Source organism: Arctopsyche grandis, chromosome 2 (assembly GCF_051622035.1).
Source record: "Arctopsyche grandis isolate Sample6627 chromosome 2, ASM5162203v2, whole genome shotgun sequence".
NCBI lineage: Eukaryota > Metazoa > Arthropoda > Insecta > Trichoptera > Hydropsychidae > Arctopsyche > Arctopsyche grandis.
Window position 1 is genome coordinate 14,177,178 of NC_135356.1, and position 23,525 is coordinate 14,200,702.

Below are 23,525 nucleotides of genomic sequence, written 5' to 3' on the forward strand. Positions count from 1 at the left end.
TTTGACAATAATAATAAAAGCAAAGATGGCGACCATGAAAGCGAAAAATTATCAAACACGGCGGCTCTCTAAATTCAACCTAGATTAAATATTAGTCTAACATACATATAAACATGAAAATTACATTATAGGGTACATTGAATGTACATATAATGAAACTTAATCCAGGATCTATTCAAAGGGCGGACATTGTTTTAATTCTCAAAATTAAAAACACTTTTCACCTGCGGTGTATTTTTACTTTTTTCCTTACAATATACAAAAAATAAATAAATCAAAAAGAAAATACACCTACATATAAATTGTACATATTAACTAATGTAATGTTTTTTATATGCACAAAACGTTACAAAAAAAACCTTGTAAAAAATAAAAATCAATACTGACCAATTCGAAAAAATTTAAAGGAGAGATATGTAAGTTCAGCGCCTCGGCACTTTATTTAGTACTACACCACTGTTCCCATAGAAAAAGGCCCAGAAAACACCAGGGAAGTATTTTTATTGCTATGCAATACAATACATACAATATGCCTCACATAAAAACCAACTCATGCAATACAAATAAATGCAAACATTAATTTGAGCACATATAAATGTACTAGAGACATCACACAGTTAAACCAAACCAGATATTTGTCATCTTCGCATCACATACAACTTGGATCAACTCGAATATATACATACATACATAGTCGAATATATGTATAATACCCAAAAACAAATACTATTACATTTTCAATAATTTATACTTACATAGGTTCAACATTCATAATAAATTAAACCTTAGAACATATGTACAACATTCGGAATTAAATTTTCAGATCAATCAATAAACTTATAAAACAAAAAACAGTAGACTTTTCATAATGCTTTTTTTAAAGAAATCAATTAATTTTATCAGGTCGACCAATAATCATAGTACTATATTACTCGGGGATGTTGAAAAATCACCAAGGAAGTAATTAAACTAAATCTTAAACGCTACATATATTTATGTAAATATGTATATATTCAGAAAAATTGTAAACATATAATATATTTTTATCATTTCAGACAACGATAGATCAAGAAGTCATAATGAGTGAGAAGCCTCGCCCTTTTAACAGGGCTGGTAAGTTAAATTAATGAATTGCAATCAAAATTAATTCGAAATTTGATTTTAAAATTTGCAAGTTCAGAGTCAGAGTCGTAAAAAGTCAACTGACTCCGACTCCTTTGAATTATTTTTTTTAATTGATCGTATTACAGTATGCGGTAACTAGTCTCCAATTTTATTTAAGTAAATCCACTAGTAAATTGAAATTTAATAATTTCTTTATGAAAATCGTGAATTTAAATTACATTACAAATAATATCGTTGAATTGCAAATATTTTTCTCATTTTTCTTATTAAATTGATTTTTTTATGTATACAATTCATACACATACGCTATCAATGTACTTACTTTTTATTTATACCTATTTACTAACTTTTTTAATTCATTTAATATTTTATTTCGAAAATCAAGTTCAAGTTGGAGTCGGAGTCGGTAAATTGTGAACTGACTCCAGTCCTGACTTAATTGAACGGAAGTATGTAAATAAAACGACCATAAATGTGAGGAGTTGCAGAATTGCTCAGAGATATGGAAAAAAACTGAGACAAGAATAATACATACAATGAGAATTTTTATTGCGATTTTTAAAACTACAAATTAGTTTTTCATAAGCAATATAAAAATATTAAAACATATACATAATATAATATGTCCATAGTAATAGTAATGCAAAAAGGATTCGTTCATCCATTGCACGATAGCTATGTTTTGTTCACACCAATTATTATTTTTTTGTGCAATGGAAAAGTTAATTTATATATTTTCATTTTAATGGACTGGACGACATATTTTTTAACATTTTTATTGTTTTTATATTATACAAAAAATGATAAAGTTGGTCTCGTCAAAATAGTATGGACCAGATATTGAAAATATTATATAAATACATACATATCTGCCAATAATTTTGTACAAATGTACATACACACCATATGCATGTGTTTATGTTCGTATTGTATCAAGAAGATTCCAACAAAAATTTGTTCTTACATCTTTATATTCTTAGTGGGACGACCTCCGTATTCAGCCAACCCGGCTAAGGCTTCATCCAGCAAGCAAGACGATGAAAAAAAAAATAAAGTGAGATATTTATATTATAAGAAAATTAATAGCAATCTTAAAATGATCACTGGTTAAATTTCAATAAGTTGATACTATTTCAAGGCATTTATAACCTCTCATCCATATACATTTTAGGTGATCAAGAGACGTAAAAGTTGTGAATATTGCGTCACAACAGGAAAACCTAAAAGGATTTACCTTTCTCATATGATGGAGACAAAGAGAGGCAATGTTATGTGCCGCTTTTTGCGGGCATATAAATGCTCAATTTGCAATGCAACCGACTTAGAAGCGCACATGGAGTAAGATATACATATATAGATTATCTTTAAAACTGATACATGTACATATGTATGTACATATAATATCTAAATATACGCATTCTGTAACTGTAAATTATAACATTTTGTTTCAGGTCGCATTGTCCTCTTATCAATAAGGCTAAACACCAACCCTTTGTGAAACCGCCACGACACAGAGCAAGTATGTTGAAAAACTTCATATTAATAGTAGTAGACATTTGTTTAGATATGCATGTGTGTAAATCCAATTGGTTTTTAATTCATTTGTGTTTTAATATGAAATAACTGCTGTTCTATTTAAGCGGTTGCATAATTTTAAATTACAGTAAATAGGGGGTTTGTGTCCCATATCATCAGGACCGGCCCGAGGATTTTTAGCACACCGGAAAAAAAACTAAAATTTGAGCCCCCCCCCATTTTTAATAACCTCTTCTTACTTTTTATTTACACATGCTATGCAATATCTAATATATAATTTCGAAAGAGACTTTGTATGTATGTATGTATGTATGTACGTAAAGTTTGTTGGCGATCGAAAAACAAATCAAAGTTTCTATTCGACATGGTTGAATTTGAATTATTTTCATGTGAAATTCGGATGTGACTAACCCATGACTTTATCTATGTATGTGTTTGAGGAATATAAGAAGGTCACAAAACAAAATTCGATAATTAAACATAATAATAAAATACGTTTACACACACACATACGGTTATGAGCGCAAATGTAGGGAAAATTACACAAGACAAAAATTCTACTTTTGGTTGTCAGATTTTGTTCGAAATTTTTTTAATACTTAAAATCACCATCATCGTCATACACATAAGATATCAAGAAAATAAAAATAATTTAAAAGATAAAAATATAATAATGAAATATTGTTTTAAAAAAAAATACTACTTCCGGTTTACAAATGTTGACCAAAACCTTATCAGCTCCAAGTTAGTACACAAAGAATACAAATATTAATGTTCAGCTTTATACGCTCAGTATAAAGCTGTAAATAGTTAAATCCGGGACATTTATCTTTGCGGGACTGACGAATAGTAATCCTATCTTACGGCAATAGTTATGCTAAAAAGATTCATTAATTTATTCCACAATAGTTACATTTTGTCCAAAACAACTTCACGAATCTCTTTGGTGCAATGTAAAAGTAAATTTATAGATTTACACTACATACATATGTACATATATATACATACATACATAAATATGTATATGTATATAAAAATCAATCTATACCATTCAACCGATTGCGATAAAACTTACATGAGATATTGTGTGCATACCTGCGATGGTTTCTGTTAAAAAAAATCGCTCAAAAACGGGAACGGGAATTGCATGCGTTATTGTGGCATTGCAACGCATGCCGGGTTCAACTAGTACATATATATATATATATATATATATATATATTATATCATGTCAAAAATGTGCAAACTAAAATTTGAAACAGACTACTTTCAAAATTAACACATATTTATATTTTGAATAGGAAAACCATTGCTACCAAAAATTGATGGCAGGCAGATGTAAGTACATATTATAGTGATATTTTTATGATAAATACAAAAAGACCAAAATACCTTTAAGTACCAAACGATTTTCAATTATATTTACAGAAGCTCTCAATCGATGACAGAAAATATAGAAGCGAGCCTTCGAGACCTAGCAATTAGCCCCGTCACAGCTTCGGGATCCATCCCAATAACGGAGGAACTTATGGGTATTCCAAGGGACAAGTGCCCTAAATTCATATACATATGTATGTACATTATAGATATGTACATATGTATATACACTAATGGTTTTAGATAGTATATATATTGTATTGTTTCCCTTTATTGGCTATGTTAATACCTACATATATACATACATAAATATATATAAAAATCAATCTATACCATTCAACCGATTGCGATAAAACTTACATGAGATATTGTGTGCATACCTGCGATGGTTTCTGTTAAAAAAAATCTCTCAAAAACGGGAACGGGAATTGCATGCGTTATTGTGGCATTGCAACGCATGCCGGGTTCAACTAGTACATATATATATATATATATATATATATATATTATATCATGTCAAAAATGTGCAAACTAAAATTTGAAACAGACTACTTTCAAAATTAACACATATTTATATTTTGAATAGGAAAACCATTGCTACCAAAAATTGATGGCAGGCAGATGTAAGTACATATTATAGTGATATTTTTATGATAAATACAAAAAGACCAAAATACCTTTAAGTACCAAACGATTTTCAATTATATTTACAGAAGCTCTCAATCGATGACAGAAAATATAGAAGCGAGCCTTCGAGACCTAGCAATTAGCCCCGTCACAGCTTCGGGATCCATCCCAATAACGGAGGAACTTATGGGTATTCCAAGGGACAAGTGCCCTAAATTCATATACATATGTATGTACATTATAGATATGTACATATGTATATACACTAATGGTTTTAGATAGTATATATATTGTATTGTTTCCCTTTATTGGCTATGTTAATACCTACATATATACATACATAAATATATATAAAAATCAATCTATACCATTCAACCGATTGCGATAAAACTTACATGAGATATTGTGTGCATACCTGCGATGGTTTCTGTTAAAAAAAATCTCTCAAAAACGGGAACGGGAATTGCATGCGTTATTGTGGCATTGCAACGCATGCCGGGTTCAACTAGTACATATATATATATATATATATATATTATATCATGTCAAAAATGTGCAAACTAAAATTTGAAACAGACTACTTTCAAAATTAACACATATTTATATTTTGAATAGGAAAACCATTGCTACCAAAAATTGATGGCAGGCAGATGTAAGTACATATTATAGTGATATTTTTATGATAAATACAAAAAGACCAAAATACCTTTAAGTACCAAACGATTTTCAATTATATTTACAGAAGCTCTCAATCGATGACAGAAAATATAGAAGCGAGCCTTCGAGACCTAGTAATTAGCCCCGTCATTGCTTCGGGATCCACCCCAATAACGGATGAACTTATGGGTATTCCAAGTGACAAGTGCCCTTTGTGCGGAGCGCCTTACGACGACGCCCATGATGTGTAAGATATATGCAGATTATCTCTAAACCTCATATACATAAGTATTTTGTAATTTTAAATTATCACATATTGTTTCAGAGTGGACTGCCCACTAAATGAAATTAGCCCCGTCATTGCTTCGGGATCCACCCCAATAACGGATGAACTTATGGGTATTCCAAGTGACAAGTGCCCTTTGTGCGGAGCGCCTTACGACAACGCCCATGATGTGTAAGATATATGCAGATTATCTCTAAGCCTCATATACATATGTACATAAGTATTTTGTAATTTTAAATTATCACATATTGTTTCAGAGTGGACTGCCCACTAAATGAAAGTTAAACAAATTCGAAATCGAGGACAATCCGAATGTTATATGTATTAGTAGTATATTGTTTTTCTGTAAATTACAAATTTATGGCTGGCGATGATTTTAATATGGCATTCTTTTCATTTCAATGCGCGCATTTTGATTTTTGCATTTTTATGTGGCATAAGTTAATTTTTCTTCGTTTCGAGAAATATTTTACAAAACATTAGATATGTTTTACGTTTAATTTATTTTTGAAAATTGGAATTTCCCCATTTTTACTTACCTCCTTTGAGTAAAAAGTAATTCATGTTTGCGCTAAAAATTAAATGAAATACTTTTAAATATACCTCTATATATGTAAATTGTAAACAAATGATTTTCAACTGTGATGCTTCTGTTTTGGTTTTCAGTTTTTGTTGGATTTATCTGTTTTGGTTCAAGTTTTTTAAATTTATTTCATATGTATATATGAATTTTTTTAATTATTCTTAAGAAATGTTATATATGTTATACTATTGTTGAAATCGCGCGGCCAATTTAAGTGGTAATAATATATGCGCGAATATAGTTTTAATTTTGCTTTCAAATTATATTATGTTACAATTGAAAAAGAAATTTGAGATGATACAGTAAATGTATGTGTGTAGTTGGCCCAATTGGATTGAGAATAAATATTGTATGGAAACACTTTTTTTTAATTTATCTGCATATAATCCTTTTTTCATGTTTTTATTTTATGTATGTGGTTCAAACTTACTATGTATAAATGTCGACACAGGGTTTTTATAATAAATATTTGTATATGTACAGTATACTCTCGATTATCCACGTGCGGATTATCTGTGCTTGAAATAAATTAAATTTTTATTAAAATCAACAATAACACTTGCTTCGTCGAAAGAAAAGTCCTCAGTCGGACACAAATCATCTAAAGAGTGTACGAGTATAACAATTAAGTGTTGTGGAAATGCTCAGGAACTCATAAAATTAAATTTTTAGTAATAAAAAATCTTTCTGTTGATTATTATAACCGAAAAAGACCCACGGATAGACAGGGTCTTTGAAGATTGGGTTCAAGACTAAAGGAGTTTTAAAAAAGTAAAATTCCCATGACTTTATCTATGTATTCGAGGAATATAAGGTTACAAAGCAAAATTCGATAATTAAACACACATATCGATCATGAGAGCATTTTCGATACAAATTGAGCTTAAATGTAGGGAAACTTATACAAGACAAAAGTTCTACTTCCGGTTGTCAGATTTTGTTCAAAATTTATTTATTACTTAAAATCACTATAAATATTATACACATTAAATATCTAGAAAATAAAAATACTTTAAAAGGTCAAAATAAAATAATGAAATATTGTTTCCAAATTCTGACCAACTCTAAGTTAGTACATAAAAAATACAAATATTAATTTTCACCTTGATATGTTCAGGGGTGTGGAAGTAATCGTGGTAACAATATTTTATACTTTTCTAAGAGGAAAAAATCCAACTTCCGGTTTATTAAATTTAGTCTATTTTTATTTATTTTCATCACATTGATACAAAGCGCACACATGTTTAAGGGGTCGAAAAAAATAGTAGAAGAAAAATCGAAAAACTTTCGGTTGACGAATGCCTACCAAATTTTATACACATAACTTGGTTAATTAAGCTTAAACTTCTAGATATAAAATTTCAGTTCAGTAAACCAAAAGGTCTCAGAAAAACAACTATTTCCTAAACTACTACTTCCAGTTTAGGAAAAAATATTGGAGTATAAAATTTATAATTTCCATTATGTACATGTAAAAAAATTTCAGTTTGATTTGATTAGCGATTTGGAAGATAATTAAATTCAAAAACTTAATAAAAAACAGGACACCTAATAAGGGAAGGACCATTTTCGGTCAACTTAAAAATTCGAAGAAAATTTAGGTCGTATCGATAAGAAATTCAGTTCGATAGGATGGACGGTGTTCAAAAAATCCACTGATATTTTCTAGATCATAAAAACGTGATCAGTGATCGATTGCGAGTTCGAATTAGTCAAAATCTCGAGTTGAAATTTTTGCATGATCACAAAACTTCATCTATTGTTACTACGTAACATACATAGATAAAGTAAAAAGGTTATAACAGTATTGTTAATAGATTATGTTCCTTTTCATTCAAATGAAACTATAATACAATAATTATGATGGCTAAAATTTTACTGCCTAATGTTACAAGTCAAGATGTCGTATCATCAATGAAACGGCTTTACAGTGCTGATGTTCTCACAGCTCTTGCTGAGGAGATAACGATTTGATCAATTTCTGTGAAATATGCAAATTAATGGAACATTTAAAATGCTTTGAAAATGTTGATCGGGAAAACATCGAGAAGTGGTTTGAACGCAATTCAAATGATGCGGGTTCTCAATGCACGAGTGATGCAGATATCGTTTATATTGTCGATCAAACAATAAAAACGATATCAAAAATTGATAGTTCCTAAACTCTACTCTCCAGCATTAGCCCGGATAATCGAGAGAACACTGTATATATACATTGGCAATGGAAAACCTATATAGCATATGGAAAACTATATAAATAGAAGATAATAAAAATAAAAACAGGAGATAATAATTACAATTAAAATAATTTTTTATATTTTTTCCTTCTTTGGTGTGCTGCCAGAATTTTTGAAACTGATTCAGTGAATTATTTTCGCAGCGAATTTGACAAAAAAGAGATCAATCAATTCAATAAAAAAATGTAACTTTTAATACAAAAATAACAATTCAATTTTTAATAGCCACAAAAGGATTGGGCATAGAACTATGTATATATAAAATACTTAGCTAGGTAACAACATTTTTGACTTTTCTAATAGGAAAAAATCCGACTTCCGGTTTATTAAATTTAGTGATTTTTTATTTATTTTTATCACATTGATACAAAGCACACACATGTTTAAGGGGTCGAAAAAAATAGTGGAAAAAAAATTGAAAAACTTCCGGTTCACGAATGCTTACCAAATTTTATACATAACTTGGTATTAAGCTTAAACATCTAGATATGAAATTTCAGTTCAGTAAACCAAAAGGTCTCAGAAAAACAACTATTTCACATATTCCCATCCACTCATCCACTCATCAAATCGGACTGAAATTTCTTACTTGTAATAGAAATTATTAATATTATACCCCAATGTTTTTTCCTAAAACGAAAGTAGTACTCTTAATAAAGGTTTTTTATGTTTTTCTAAGAAATTCTTTATTTTATTGAACTGAAATTTTACCAAGTTATGTATAAAAAAGTTGGTAAGCATCCGTCAACCAGAAGTGGCAGTATACTCTAGTTCAATTTTTTTTTCCACTATTTTTTTCGACCCCTTTAACATGTGTGCGCTTCACGTAAAAATTCAAGTATGATTGTATCAATGTAATGAAAATAAAAAAAAATCACTAAATATAATAAACCGGAAGCGGAATTTTTTTCCTCTTAGAAAAGTCAAAAATGTTGTGACAACGATTCTTTCCACGCCCTGAACATATTTAGCTCAAAATTTATATTTGGGTTCTTTTTTTACTAACAGAGTTGATAAGGTTTTGGTCGGAATTCGTAAGCCAGAAGTAGAACTTTAGTCTTGTGTAAGTTTTCCTACATTTATGTTCAATTTGTATTGAAAATGCTCATAGCCGGTATGTGTGAACGTGTATGTTCGATTATCGAATTTTGTGTTTTATCCTATTATATTCCTCAAATACATAGATAAAGTCGTAGGTTGGTCACATCCGAATTTTTTACATAAAGTAAATGTACATAATTGGAGTTTTTTTATATTAGGTGGATTGTTTCGATGAATAATTACTAGACGGTACAAACTATTTGTAAAAAACGAATCAATGAATCAAAGCAATGTTTTTTACTTTTAATTTAAAGAATGTAGCCAAACTCTCAAAATTACTACGCCAATATGGGAGTATTTTTTGCGTGAAACCTCGGGAGAGTTTGCAAAATGCAATTGAACATTTTTGAAATATGAAAACAAGCAATTGAACTTTTTTTTCTTATACATTTGAAATCCCGGTGCTAGCACCGGGATCCCGGGATCGGAAATTCCCACCACCGCAATCCCGGTGCTGAAGAAACCTTCCGGGATTGGAAGCACTAGCCATAACCCACGCGATGATATTTCATCGAGTACAACACTAGTGTTTTATAATTATAAGAAAATGAAAATTCTTTAAAGTTTTTAGGGAAAAATCTTATAGAACATGTTCTCGTTCTCGGAGAACATTCTAAACTCGCATCATTATTATAATCAAATGAATTATATATTTTAATATGTTTATTGTATATGTACATATTTACAAATTTAGTATCAATATATACATACAAAGAAAAATGAAAAACACATAAAAGGTAACCCTTAAGACGTATAAAGTATAGAAGTTTTTACTCAAGTTAATAAAATCACAGAAACAAACTTTAAGTAAAATACATTTTTTTTTAAATTCACATGAAAATCACAGTTCAACTAGGGGAAACGCTACAATTGTTGGACAGCGGACAATTATTGACCACTCGAACTAAAGCAATACATCAGTTAGCAGTAACTAGGAGGACCATCGAGATCATAAGAGGCTTCCAACATTCAAGAACCAAACAGCAAGCAACAGTAGACGGGCCATAAGCTGTGACGTTTCCCCATATCTAAAACGTTTACATAAATAGTCACAACGTACTTGGAATTTTCCGTAAACAATTATTTAAATAAAACATATAATTTCAGTAACAATTAACGCACTTTCACATTGATGCGACATTTCGACGATAAAAATAGTAAAAATTAAAAAAAAAAAAAACAGGTCCATTAATTTTTACCACAGATATTGTGATTGATTTCACCAGACACATACATATATCATAAACATACCATAAATAATCACATAAAATGAATCAGTGTCGATCGACCAGTGTTCAACACTCACTTAATCTTATCCTGTTTCAAATCAAATAAAATCTCCACATATCCCAACCAAACAGATATGTTTATATTAAAAAAAAAAATACATACGTACACACAACTCAAAATCAAATATTAAATATACATTCTCAAACAATTTATTTTAAATTAAAAACCTAACCAAGAATTACAACCTGAATAAAATTTTAACGTTACCAAGATTAGTAATACATACATGTATCGTACAAAATACCGAAATTATTCCGGTATGTGGTGCCGATGTGTATATCGCATCCTCGGAAGACAAAGGTGATATGTTCAAGAATTCGTCAGTATTGTTTTGTTCCTGTTAAATCATTCAATCAAAATCTAATAAATCTGAATGATTCAATGAGGATCTAGCAAATATGCCCATGTATGAATGAATTCACATTTGCACATGCAGTCTTCAAATTAAACATTCCTAATCCTACAATCGAAATGATTATTCAAAATGTATGGATAAGAATACAAAATATTTATAACAGAGCTACAGAGAGTCGATTCAAAATTTATTTTATGATTCGACTTCGACTGGAACGATTTTTGAAAATTTTCTTGCCAAAGTATAAAATTGTTAGTAATAAAAATAACAAATTAAAAAAAAATCACTAAAAATTGACATTTCACTCAATTTATCGAATTATTAGTAATGAAATAGATGTAAAGATTGGATTTACTTCAATAAAATTGGAGACTCTAGTTGACACATACCGTAATACTATTAATTAAAGAAAATGATAAAATGGAGTCGATTTTTTACGACTCCGACTCAATTTGAAATGCTACTGAACTTAATATTATTAATTAAAACATCTATTAACTTCACTGGTTCATATTAGACTAGACACCTGTTTGAACATACATACTTTTATATTTGTTAATTTGAGCTCAAGTAACTGTTATGCTTTGTATAAGGATCTGGAACAAGTCATAGAAAGATAAAATTGTTGAATACATATAAATTGAAAAATTTAAATAAAGTTCCTTTGAACTTAAATCAAAATTAAAAATCACTCATGAACGTTGCCTTTGGTATGTCGCTTTTGAAATCCGAGGATGTGATATAACAATAAAAATAAACAAAAATGGAATATGACATGTAAAACACTCACTATATACATACATAAATATAAATATAGTATAATTAAAGAATTTTTGTATAAAAATATGTTTTGCTTTGTCTATTAAGATTTTAATTACCGTGATTCGTCTCTTTAGCGTTTTCATTAATTTTTAACCGCACCAAGTTGTAGCTTTCTTTCATCAACAACTTCAATTTATCGTAGAGATTAGTCTCGGCACCCATTTTCCTTTTCAAATTGTCCACCGTCTGCATGTAAAAACTACTGGGCATGAGCAAACTTACTATGTCGTCGTCCGACTCGACGTCAGCGCTCTCGTCGACGTCAGAACTCACTGTCGAAGACGAGTCTTTCTTCACCGAGGCGTCGCGACTTTTCGAAATAGCCAGAACCATATTTAAAAACTGAAAAATCTCATTGTGCAAAGCTTCCTCTAATTTCTCAATGAACGAATTGTTGTCGGAATCAGCAGAAGACTGCAAAAGGGAATATATTTCCTGCGAATGTTTAACAACCAACGGATTAACTTTAATATTTTGGGAATCGGGGATGATGATCTTAGGATCGAACTGATCTCCAATCAACGAGTTTAAAACTGTGTTTTCGAAGTGATTATTCGGAATCGACTTTTCCAGCTCGAACAATATCTCCTCCTTCACGTGCATCTCGTTACTATTCTCACCGTATTTTTCGTTCAGTATGGACTTTGCCTCGCCTAGTGTGATTATAATATTGGGATTTTTGGCAAATTTAGCTTTCAAAGTGTTCGAATCGTCATAGAATAGAAACACGGCAGGAATTGTGACATCGTTAACACCATCGCCAGACATAACAAACAACGGGGTAGTGGAATGAGTCGAACCGACAACGTTGTCGACTATGATAACTCCGACTGCATGAGCGTTCTGCAACCGCCTGACTTTGTCGGCGAACGTGCACTCGCCTCGCTCGGCGATGACTATCTTCTCTCTGTATATTGAAGCGTCCTGAAGCGCACCACACACTTTGGCAGGCTTCGCGTGCACCACATTCGAAACTATACGGTTAGACCCTTTCAACTCCGGCCCAAACTGAGCCGGAAACGCGACAAGAATCTCCTCGGATTGCGCCGAACCCAAACGAACAGCGCACAATCGAACCGACAAGTCGCTCACCAACGCGTTCTGTTCAGACAATTCGGCCATTTCGCGCATGAAGATAAGACCGTCTTTAGCATCCCTTGAAGATTTCGCCTAAAATAATAAAAACGACCGAATAAAATACAATACAACCCAAACACTACATATCATCGGCATACAACTAAAATCCATCAACGTACAAACGACTCTTTTAAACATAGTAGAATTCACAAAGTGATCAGTAATAGGGCGTTATTTATCTCAATTTGTATTATCATATACAAATTATATCAGAAGTTAAATGTATAGAAACAATACTGAATAGTGAATTGTAAAAATCTAGTCTCTTTAAAAGAAAAACAACCCCAGAATTTATCGTTAAATTGTAGCTGAGGTTCGGGAGGATAGGAAAACAACCACTAACAAAATTAAAAAAAAAAAATTGTGACCGTGGAGTCTTTTGCGGCCACATTTTTTGACCCTTCTTGATTCAAGAGGTGCCATAAATGCAACTTTCTTCGCTATTCGCCTCACAGAATTGATGAATACTCCAATTATTTGGGAAATTTCTCGTTTGGATAGCTTCCCAGAATCCAAAAGTCCCTTAATGGCCGCTTTTTTATCATCTGAGATATCTGAACCACCCATTTTTTCTTGAAAATCGATTTTTTATTTAATAAACACAGAATGAGAAATAATATTTGATAAAATAAATTTAACTCACCAGAAATATTCAATGACAACACTGAGTGATATAAAATCACTAAAATCGGCAATTGATTTCGCGTAAAAACAATGTAGATGTGTTTTCTTCAACTGACGCTCGAACACTGTTTTGAGGATACAGTTGATGCATTTCTTGCACAATGAAAAAAAAAGGGTCTGATTTTTTTTGTATGGTCACCAGAAGTAACGAAATAAATTAAGGACTAATGGGTCCATACAAAAAAAAGCATTCAGTTGAAGAGGGTGTTCTCAAATAGAAAAAAAATGTGAAAGTTTACGAATATGGCAAGAGTACCAAGTAATATGTCAGGGTACTGTACATAAGTATATGCTTCACAAATTAATCAATCGGTTATTACAAGTACTGTTAACACCCGGAAACACTCACTATGTGAATTCTAATATAAGTTGTATGTAAATGTTTTGACAATAAAAAATATTTAGTTGCAATCGTGAATTTTCATTATATGCCGACAACATTAGAACATCTATAATACCATGGATAGCGTTTGTAGCAATTGCACTCTACCATCGGCGAGGGTCAGAATAGATATCCCCATGTCAGCAAGAGTGTGCATGTGTTGTGGATCGCACGGCTTGAAATGTTTAGCGGCCAATCTACCCAATGGACCGCTGTTCGGACACTCCATCATCATGTTTTTCAAAGGCCTCCGGGCCGTTTCGGGTAGGAAATCCATAGAATTCGAGCAGGTTCTAAAATCAAAGGTTTCAAACACTTCAAACACACTGGAATAGGATGAAAAAAAATTCACAAACACAGTAAGAACACCCACCTCGAATACTGAAACATTTCATCCTCGTCGTCAAAATCGCTGAAGTACGAAGAGTTGTTATTATTATCGGCGAGCGACAAAGGAAGGAGGTGAGCTTCGGTCGTCAGAACATAGTCTTGCAAGTTTACAGGGAGATCACTATCATCAGAGAATATCATGTAGAGATACTTGAACGTTTCGGCGAGGACATACGAATCCATTCGGTCTTCATGTATCCTCGTTCTGACATCGTTCACAGCAGCATAGCCGCAAGGTACTCTCGTGTACTTTTGCAAAGATTTCAAAGCAGCACGTGCCACCCACAGATAGTGATGATCGCCAGTTGCAAGGTATAGGAAATACGTCGATTCTAGAAACTCAGGTCGAAGCGGATGCTGACCCCAATGAACCTAAATTTTACAATCTCTTAATATGAATAAAAAAAAACAAAAAAACGCACAGTATAAGTGAAACTTCTCAAGAAAAACATATATGTTATGCAGTAAGAAGTTTCACTTCAAAGATAGAAAAGACATTTGCCGATAAACATTTGTACGCACAGTTTGCATTGATCATAGTTCGCATTGCATGAAAATATCGCATGAAACAAACACGCTTGCAAATACAAATTAAAAAAAATATATAAAAAACCATGAATCGATTATGATAATACCTGAAAGTCGGCGGTGAAAGCTTCCGGAATGAAGGTGTGTCTTTGCATCACTTGATATAGCATTTCGTGAGTTTCGACAGCTGGTTTCACGTCGCCGAGGAGCACTTGGAGTCCCGGCCAGAAAGCGAGCAGGGCATCCATAAAATGCCGAGATTGCATATCGGGCCTGCATTTTCCAAACGTACACGTATATAAAATTTTTATCAATCATTTAAAAATGACAAATAACACGATTCCGATACCTGTGCATGTGTACGTCGAACATCATCGGTCCTCTGCTTATATATTTCATGACGGCGTTATAATGTCGGTAGAAGCGTGCCAGATACGTCTCGTCGCCTAATAATATGTACGCTTTCAAACAGTACTCGTAGTAAGAATCGATTCCGGCGCCAACTCCGGAATCTTTCCTGACCCAATCACCCGAGTGTACGTTCAACACAGTGCCCATAAGATCTGAACTTCTGAAATGATAGTATGACAAGATTTAATTATGTATTACACTTGTGTCAAATTAAGGACAAGTGCAGCAAATAGTAATGTAATAAGAAGTTTGATGGGCAAACATATGGACACAAAATACGTCCGAAAACTATAGTAAATTGTATTGATTTATCAAAATGTAAGTACATATCATCAGGGTTGCAGAGAGTAATCCCGGGCCCTAGGAAACATTTATTATGTTAAAAAAAAAAAATAATTGAATGAGTATGTACTTTGAATAAGAAAACCTTTTGCGTGACGAATTAATCGATAATATTCAAAAATAATAATAAAAAAAAATTTCGAATCCCCGGATATTGAAATTGACGTTTTTTCTCGTATAGCATACATATGTATGTCTCAAATTGGATCGTTCATTCAAATGAATAACACAATGATCTATAATATAAATATCGTTAATTACGTGAAAACATATTGAAATGTATATAAATTGTATACAAAATTGAATCACCACAATTTAAGGAATACTGATCTGATATTTCATATCGTTGAAGACAACTGTAAAGAAGCTGCATTCCAATTTTAAATTTGGTCGATAGAAATGTTTAAGAGTTATGCTTAATTTACGAAACCTACTACTTTTACCATTTCTTTTTGCGAAAAATAAGCTGACTCTCATAGCGAGTTTCCGGAAAATTCGGGTGGTCCATGATGAATAAATATTGCCTAATAATCAAATATTTACTATATCTAATAAATAGTGCTATTTTAAGCATCACATTTAGTACTACATAATTGTGCAACAGAAAATATTCCGTGAGGTTGGCATTGAACATATGCTTTGACATTAAATACTTATAGTAAATGAATAATGTAAAATTTTAATAAAAAAACAACAAATTAGCTGTTGAAACACATAAATTTTAAAAACTAGAGAGTCAAATTAGTCAGTATATAGCTTTTTCTTGTAAAACCAAGTTGAGAATAGAATGGAGGAACTTAATGCAGCGGATATAGTGAAAATATTACAATTTTTAGAGATATTATTTCATAGACAGATAATCGTACATTTCATTATTCTTTACTGGACCTTGATTTGGTTCGATACATAATTTATATACAAATAATCGACAGATAAGATATGTTTGTGAGAAACATTAAGATTTCAACTTCAACATGTTTCTTGTAATATAGTTTTGATTTAAAAGCAATTTGCGTGTTCTAAAAGCCCTCAATAAATAATAGTCAAAATAAGTTTTAGACATTACAGCAAATTAACGGCCAGGTAGGCTTATAGACTTTTTCATAATATTTCTTCACCAACAAAATGAGTTAGTAGCTTCCTGTTTTCTCAAAAGAGAATACAACATACCTATGTCGTATTTTCCAGAGCCTATCCATAGCTTTATGTGCTTTCTGTTCGAATATAGGTTCACCCGTCAGACGTGACAAAGCAGCCATTTCTAAAATCATGGTCCCAGCACAGGCCGTGCACGTCTCACGCGAATTTTGTAATCCTTGCAAACCATGTTTCAAATTCACCTAAAATTTCAAACAAATCGTAAACAATGATAACACCATAAAGTAAAACATCAACGGAATGAACCGCACCCGAGAATGTGGAATTCCAGTAGACGTGTTGAAAGCGGGCAGAAGACGCCTGCCGAGATCGTGAGCCAAATCTAACAATTCGCCTTTATACCATGTTAAAAATTGACCGCCGCCTTGCAGCTCAGAGGCCAGAATGTGGGCTGACAACAAACCACTACAACAAAATTCAAGATATTTATTAAAAATGTATTACACACATATGTATGTATGTGCAGACAATGACAAAACAGATTATTTTTACCCCAACATTCGAATGTTAGTTTCGAACACGGAAACTATAACGTCTCTATCGAAGGACACATCTTTTATTACTAGCCTCACGGCATCTTCAAATTCAGAGAAATCGCCCAAGATTACTAAAGTGTCCAAGCTGTCCACCAGCGTCAAGGAAAAACTGAAAATGATACAATACAAAATAAATTGAAAAATATTGGATATACAAGTGTAACGATAAAAAAATATGAATAATTTCTTAACATACTTCCCAAGTACATCGTCCATGTCTCCCCTGGTCGGAGTTACGCCTCTGTAACGACCCTTGCAACTCAGCGGCATCAGCTCGTCTGCCGGATACGCGTTTTCCATATATGCGTGGTACGCATGATAGAACATATCGCGGGTCTCCTCCCTATATAACAAAAATAATATAAGATTGTGACGTTTTTTGAAAAGTTACCAATAGAATATGTAAACAGTAAGAACATTTCATTAAAAAAACTTAGTTTATTCAAATTGTGGAGTTATCACATTTGATAAATTTCAAAATTGAAAAAAATTTGTTACATAATAATACAAACTTAATCAAATTTTATGTACGTTTTAATATTGCAAAACAATTCTTGAATTTATTTCAAAATTCAATCACTAGAAGGCTTTGAAAGTTTGACCATTCAACATTTACTTAATAAGACAAGTCCAATTCAATTTCGGCAGTACTAATATTTCGTAAGAATGATTATTTGCAAATGGAAATATTTATTTGAATTTGAATATTACATGTTGTTCAGAAAAGTAAATATTTTATATTGATACGTATATCTGGGATGAAACAAGAAATTGCAAATTGGATGGCGAATGGCTGCAGACGATGATGCCGATATAATATACTCAAATAGGAAAATTTTCGGATGCTGAGAGATGTTTTAAATTTGAAAGGAGACCGCGGATTGGGCAATTTATCGCCGGTAATCTATCACTTAATAGATTGCTTGATTGTTGGATTATCGGCTAGGTGATGATTAGATCCTTTTTAATGACGAGCAACTAGTTTTCCAACTGATAAGGCTTTTGATTAAAGTTCAATTGGTCGAATGATTTATGCAAAAGCCTGGTCCATAGATGTGGTGCCAAAATTGCTTTCGACAAAACAAAATTGTTTGTAAAAAGATTCTCAGAAATGGAACCGGTCAATCAAAAGTTTAATAAATTGCTCTTAGGATTGGTAAATAATAAAGTTATAAAGATCTGATTTTTCTTATATACACCAAGTGCATGTTATTTGTACATATGATCTTTGCGAGACGAGATCAGGACAGCTTGGAAAATTGGTAATTCTGGAAAGCCGAGGAAAGTTCTACCAAGATGAAGTAACCAGGTCTGGGCTGCCACTGAGAAAACTAGTCGTAGCACTGCGAATTATGCTGTGTCGAGAAGCCTGGAAGACCACGATGGGCCAAATTATGAAAGTCAGTAGACGGGAAAATTACAACCCTCAAACATGAGGAAAGTGACAGGAAAGAATATGTAATATGAAAGAATATTAAATAATTTTGGGATCACATCTTTAGCTATGGACCAGGCTTTTGCATAAACCATCTGACCAATTGTATTGTGATCAAAAGCCTTATCAGTCGGAAAACTAGTTGCTCATCATTAAAAAGGATCTAATCATCACCTAGCCAATTACTCAACAATCAAGCAATCTATTAAGTAATAGATTACCAGCGATAAATTGCCTAATCTGTGGTCTCCTTTTAAATTAAAAAAATTCTCTTGGCATCTGAAAATTTTACTTTTTGAGTATATTATATCAGCATCATCATCTGCAGCCATCCGCCATCTAATTTGCAATTTCTTGTTTCATCCCAGATATGTAAATGTTCTAAGCAAAGATCCTTTAAAACCATACAAAAATTACAATTTCTTAATAAATAAAACGTATACATAAATCTGTAGTCCAAAATTAAAATGAATTTTAGCATTAAGTAAAAATTATATCCCGTTGTATGAAACTCATTATACACTCGATATATTGAGTGGTTTAGGATATACAGTAGAACCTCGATTATCCGGACTGTTAGAGATAATTACAAATTTTACAATTTTGCAGGTTTTAAATGCATAACATAAAAATTCGAAAATAAGAAGGAGAAATGAGTCAGTTGTCTTCAAAATTCAATACTCAAAGGATGTTTGTTTCATGAAAACTTGATCGTGATTTGAATATTTATTTTTAATATTACCAATATGGAAAAAAATCATTAAAAGCTTACTGATTATTTAATGTCAGAAAATGGAAGCTCAGAGCGCAAGGTTATGAAAAAATCAGGAAATGGAGAAGTCGAAGAGTGTATTTTTGTTTGGTTCATTTAAAGACGATTGTATGGACAGCCAATATCTGGTCCATTATTGTATGAAAAGTATTCGCGATTTGGCAGCTTCCAAAGAGCAGCTAACTTTAAGCAAAAATCCATAATTGAATTTCTTAATAAAGAATAATTCAATATTGATCTTCATGTTATTATATGAGTAAATTTACAAGTATTTCCCCGTCAATTGTGATTTTTTCGCTTATCCGGACTACCTTCATCCCCAATTAGTCCGGATAATAGAGGCTCTGCTGTAATTGAATCCAGAGAAATATAAAAAAAGACAAGGTACCGCTTAATATATATATATATATATATATATATATATATATATATATACTGCAATGATTAACATCAACTAATACAAATTTTAAATGATAGGATTATTGACGAATTATCTCCAAAATATACCATTAAAAACCATGGAAACATGATCGGTGACCGATTTCTAGTTCAAATCAGTCAAAATTTCTCACGGTTGCATAGCTTCATATATGTATGTATATAAAGTAATTGAAAGTTATGACTGTCAGTGTTTCCCTAGTGGGAAAACACTGATAGTCATAACTATGTAGATGGTCCCTACTATTATACTGGATAATCTTATAATGTGCATATATTGTAAAAATACAATATTGACAGAGCAATGAAGGTGTGTGAGGAATGTGATGTTGTGATGCAGATGAGTGATAGTAGTGATAAGAGTAGGTGAGAGGATGCGAATGTGACGGAGCGTTACCTGAGCGAGAGCCGTTCTTCGTTTGGCATGTGATTGTCGTGGGCGGCTACGAGGGCCAGCAGCGCCAGCAGGGGGGCGGCGGCGCGCGGCATGTTGGTGCGGCACTACCGCCGACGAGGGGGGCGCATCTCGCCGGGGCGCAGCGCCGAAGAGACACGTCACGCGCACCCAGCCGTACCGTCGCCAGCCACAGCGACAACACTGTTGCCAACCAACCCCTCACTCACCCACTTCTTCCAACTGCTTATAAAATAAAACAAAAAGATCAGCTCGACATAATTTGGGGCCACTTTAGATACACCCCGCGCCATTTTCAATATAGCGACACATATATAAAATATCGGTGACCGTCACCACATTGAATGGTCGAAAAATCGAAAATGTTCGTTTACCATGAATACATATGAAAAGTGGGTAGTATACATCAGTGGCGACTCGTGATATTTTTTAGTGGCGGGGCTGCACTGAAAAAATGTCACCATAATTATTCTATCATGTCATAACAGGACAAAATAAGCACAATTTTTGGCGTACGACCACTTACATACATGTGGATTTAAGTATTATTGAAAAAAAAACTAGCAAAATTCACCACCCATTAAAGGGGTGCGTCCAAATGCGATGAAGATTTCGAAAAATACGCTGGTACTCCAGTAAGATTGCTAAAAAAAATTCGTGCTTGCTGGTTTCGCGACGCGGATTAAAATAAACCCCAAAACCTTTCAAAAACTTAACCCCCTAATTCGTAACGAAAAACATTAACCTGTTGACAATGCATCGATACATCGGTTGTCTCATCTGCCATAACAGCTAGATAAATTTTTTATTTTATAAGCTTTTTTTTATTTCAGCACTTATTTGTTCCCTACACACGTTCAAAATACAATCTAAAAGTTCATTTTGAATAGTTTTTGATGTCTCTTTAAAAACCGAAGAAGTTTGAAAATGTTTTTTTAAAGAATCGTTGAAATTTTGTGAATATTCTAGAAGCCCCCGAAAAACTCCTGGATTTTTTGAATTATCTGTTTCATCGTGTCCCCTCATTGGCATTTCAAATTTAACGCAATCAATAATTTTAAATAAAACATCCCGATTTTTTTTGACGTTTTCGTTATGCTTATCTATTTCCCGCCGACAAGCTTCCCAAAATCGTGAAATTACACACATTTTTTAACTGGTTTGTACCCTCTTCGTACAATTGAGAAAACGTTAATTTTTCACTAATGTCACCGGTAATGACAATATAAGGTTTATCGGTTTAAATTTGTTCCAGTTTCTGCTGACCCAAGATTTTAGTTACGAATAATCAATTTGATTAAGATTCACAGTACAAGCATATTTCATCAAATAAAATGCATATTTCTAGCTTTGCCAAATCTAAAAATGATAGGTGGTAGGACCCAAAACCCTGGGGTCTCCATTTGTTTTTAATTAACTTTTTCATAGCACAACTCTTTCGATTTATTTTATCACATTTTTTTTTGTAGAAAATAAAATTGTTTCATAATATAAATGTACTTTATTTGGTAAAGGTATATAAATGTACTTTGTTTCACAAATTAACATTATTTCTTAGAATTTATTCAGATACAGTTTAATGTAGATTTGGCAACATACATACATAGTAATATACAAACATAGTAATACATGTATAATTTGAATAGCCTCACAATATTTAAACTTATATACTACAAATTTTAAAATAAAAATATAAACTTTATATATGTACATATATAAACTTTATATATGTATATAAACTTTTTTTTATATTCTTTTTTATGAGTCTTGGAAAAATAATATTTTTTTTAAATTTTCTATAACTTATAAATGTCAAATTAAATATATAATCTTTTTTGTATATTAAAATCGTTTTGATTTGGTAATATACCAAAATTTTAATACTAAATAACATAATCAAATAATTAATCTCACTTTTATGGTAATTTCATATACACCGAACTGACTCTTGGCGGGTGCGAAGCTAAAATCTAATTAAATTCATACAAAATTGAAAAAAATTTCGCCTTTGGCTCCCATATTGAAAATATACGGGTTAAGATTTTTAAAAATTTGCCGCACACAAAATAACATTAGGCGTCATCCCTGTTTATATAATTAATAAAATAAATCATAAATGGTCACATACAATCTAACAAAATCTATTGATAATAGTAAAACATGGTCTTAAAAATATAGATCAGAAGAAGCGAAATTAAAAGATACGAAAAATGAATGAAACAGCGTTTGTGGTGTTAGTAGTTAGTTGTCCATGTCATTCATTCTAAAATAAGTAAAATTTCATCAGACTTTGTCTCATTACATTATGATACTTTAATACATTGAGATATAAAATAAATTAAACTATTTGATTTTTGTAAAAAAAAAATTAGTCTTTAGGGCCACAATGTCAGTTTTGTATACATTCAGACAAGTCCATTTCCAAGTCTTGTATCCAGCAACAGCGACAGGTAGCCATATCAGCCACAGCTCATGTTCAACGTTCAACATTCTCATGTATCCAATAAAAACCGACCCAGCTCGAGATATGAACATCTGTATATGAATTTAGTTATTCAGTTTTGAGGGTGTTTGTTAACAAAAGACAAAAGACTCAACTTTCTGGTATCATACACTGAGAAAGTATTGTTAAAGGAAACAAACATCCTATATGCAATTGTCCAACTACATTTTGTGTGCTGTGGATCATTGCTTATTATTGAAGAATTATTTTGTAGAAATGTTGCTAAATATAATAAACAGATGCGGGGGTGTCATTTAGAGGGGGCCGGGGTAGGCAGCCGCCGAATACAAATACCGAGCGAAGCCGGGTAAAAACATAGTATAATATAATTTCGAAAGAGACTTTGTATGTACATATGTATATATATATATGTTTGTTTGTTTGGTTCGTAGAATCCG

At 32.0% G+C, this 23,525-nt stretch overlaps 2 protein-coding genes across 4 annotated transcripts; one reads left to right on the forward strand and one right to left on the reverse strand.

Annotated features, from left to right (window-relative positions):
• The first annotated feature begins 5,413 nt into the window (after positions 1-5,413).
• On the forward strand, positions 5,414-6,545 carry LOC143922891 (uncharacterized). The gene is made up of 3 exons (XM_077446285.1): positions 5,414-5,569; positions 5,648-5,779; positions 5,866-6,545. Exons 1-3 carry the CDS (start codon positions 5,421-5,423, stop codon positions 5,891-5,893), a joined length of 309 nt encoding a protein of 102 aa, XP_077302411.1. The 5' UTR covers positions 5,414-5,420; the 3' UTR covers positions 5,894-6,545.
• A 3,633-nt stretch (positions 6,546-10,178) lies between these two features.
• On the reverse strand, positions 10,179-20,819 carry Edem2 (ER degradation enhancer, mannosidase alpha-like 2). 3 transcript variants are annotated; one of them, XM_077446286.1, is made up of 11 exons: positions 20,607-20,819; positions 17,761-17,907; positions 17,521-17,673; positions 17,280-17,433; positions 17,041-17,210; positions 15,467-15,688; positions 15,225-15,390; positions 14,573-14,961; positions 14,276-14,492; positions 12,053-13,166; positions 10,179-10,557 (listed from the first exon to the last, which is right to left on the reverse strand). In XM_077446286.1, the coding sequence occupies exons 1-11, from the start codon at positions 20,696-20,698 to the stop codon at positions 10,499-10,501; spliced, it is 2,883 nt and encodes a 960-aa protein (XP_077302412.1). In that variant the 5' UTR covers positions 20,699-20,819; the 3' UTR covers positions 10,179-10,498. The 3 variants fall into 3 exon arrangements, with proteins under 3 accessions (XP_077302412.1, XP_077302415.1, XP_077302414.1); XM_077446289.1 differs by having other exon boundaries at positions 10,186-10,557; positions 12,617-13,166; XM_077446288.1 differs by having other exon boundaries at positions 10,186-10,557; positions 12,219-13,166.
• Between the last annotated feature and the right edge of the window lie 2,706 nt (positions 20,820-23,525).

Excerpts from the sequence above, each read along its gene's own strand:
- LOC143922891 (XM_077446285.1), top strand. The coding sequence starts at position 5,421 with ATGACAGAAAATATAGAAGCGAGCCTTCGAGACCTAGTAATTAGCCCC. Across the intron at positions 5,570-5,647 it reads TACGACGACGCCCATGATGT|AGTGGACTGCCCACTAAATG; the intron begins GTAAGATATATG and ends ATATTGTTTCAG. Across the intron at positions 5,780-5,865 it reads TACGACAACGCCCATGATGT|AGTGGACTGCCCACTAAATG; the intron begins GTAAGATATATG and ends ATATTGTTTCAG.
- Edem2 (XM_077446286.1), bottom strand. The coding sequence starts at position 20,698 with ATGCCGCGCGCCGCCGCCCCCCTGCTGGCGCTGCTGGCCCTCGTAGCC. Across the intron at positions 14,962-15,224 it reads CTTTCACCGCCGACTTTCAG|GTTCATTGGGGTCAGCATCC; the intron begins GTATTATCATAA and ends TGTAAAATTTAG. Across the intron at positions 13,167-14,275 it reads TGCTACAAACGCTATCCATG|GCGAAATCTTCAAGGGATGC; the intron begins GTATTATAGATG and ends TTATTATTTTAG.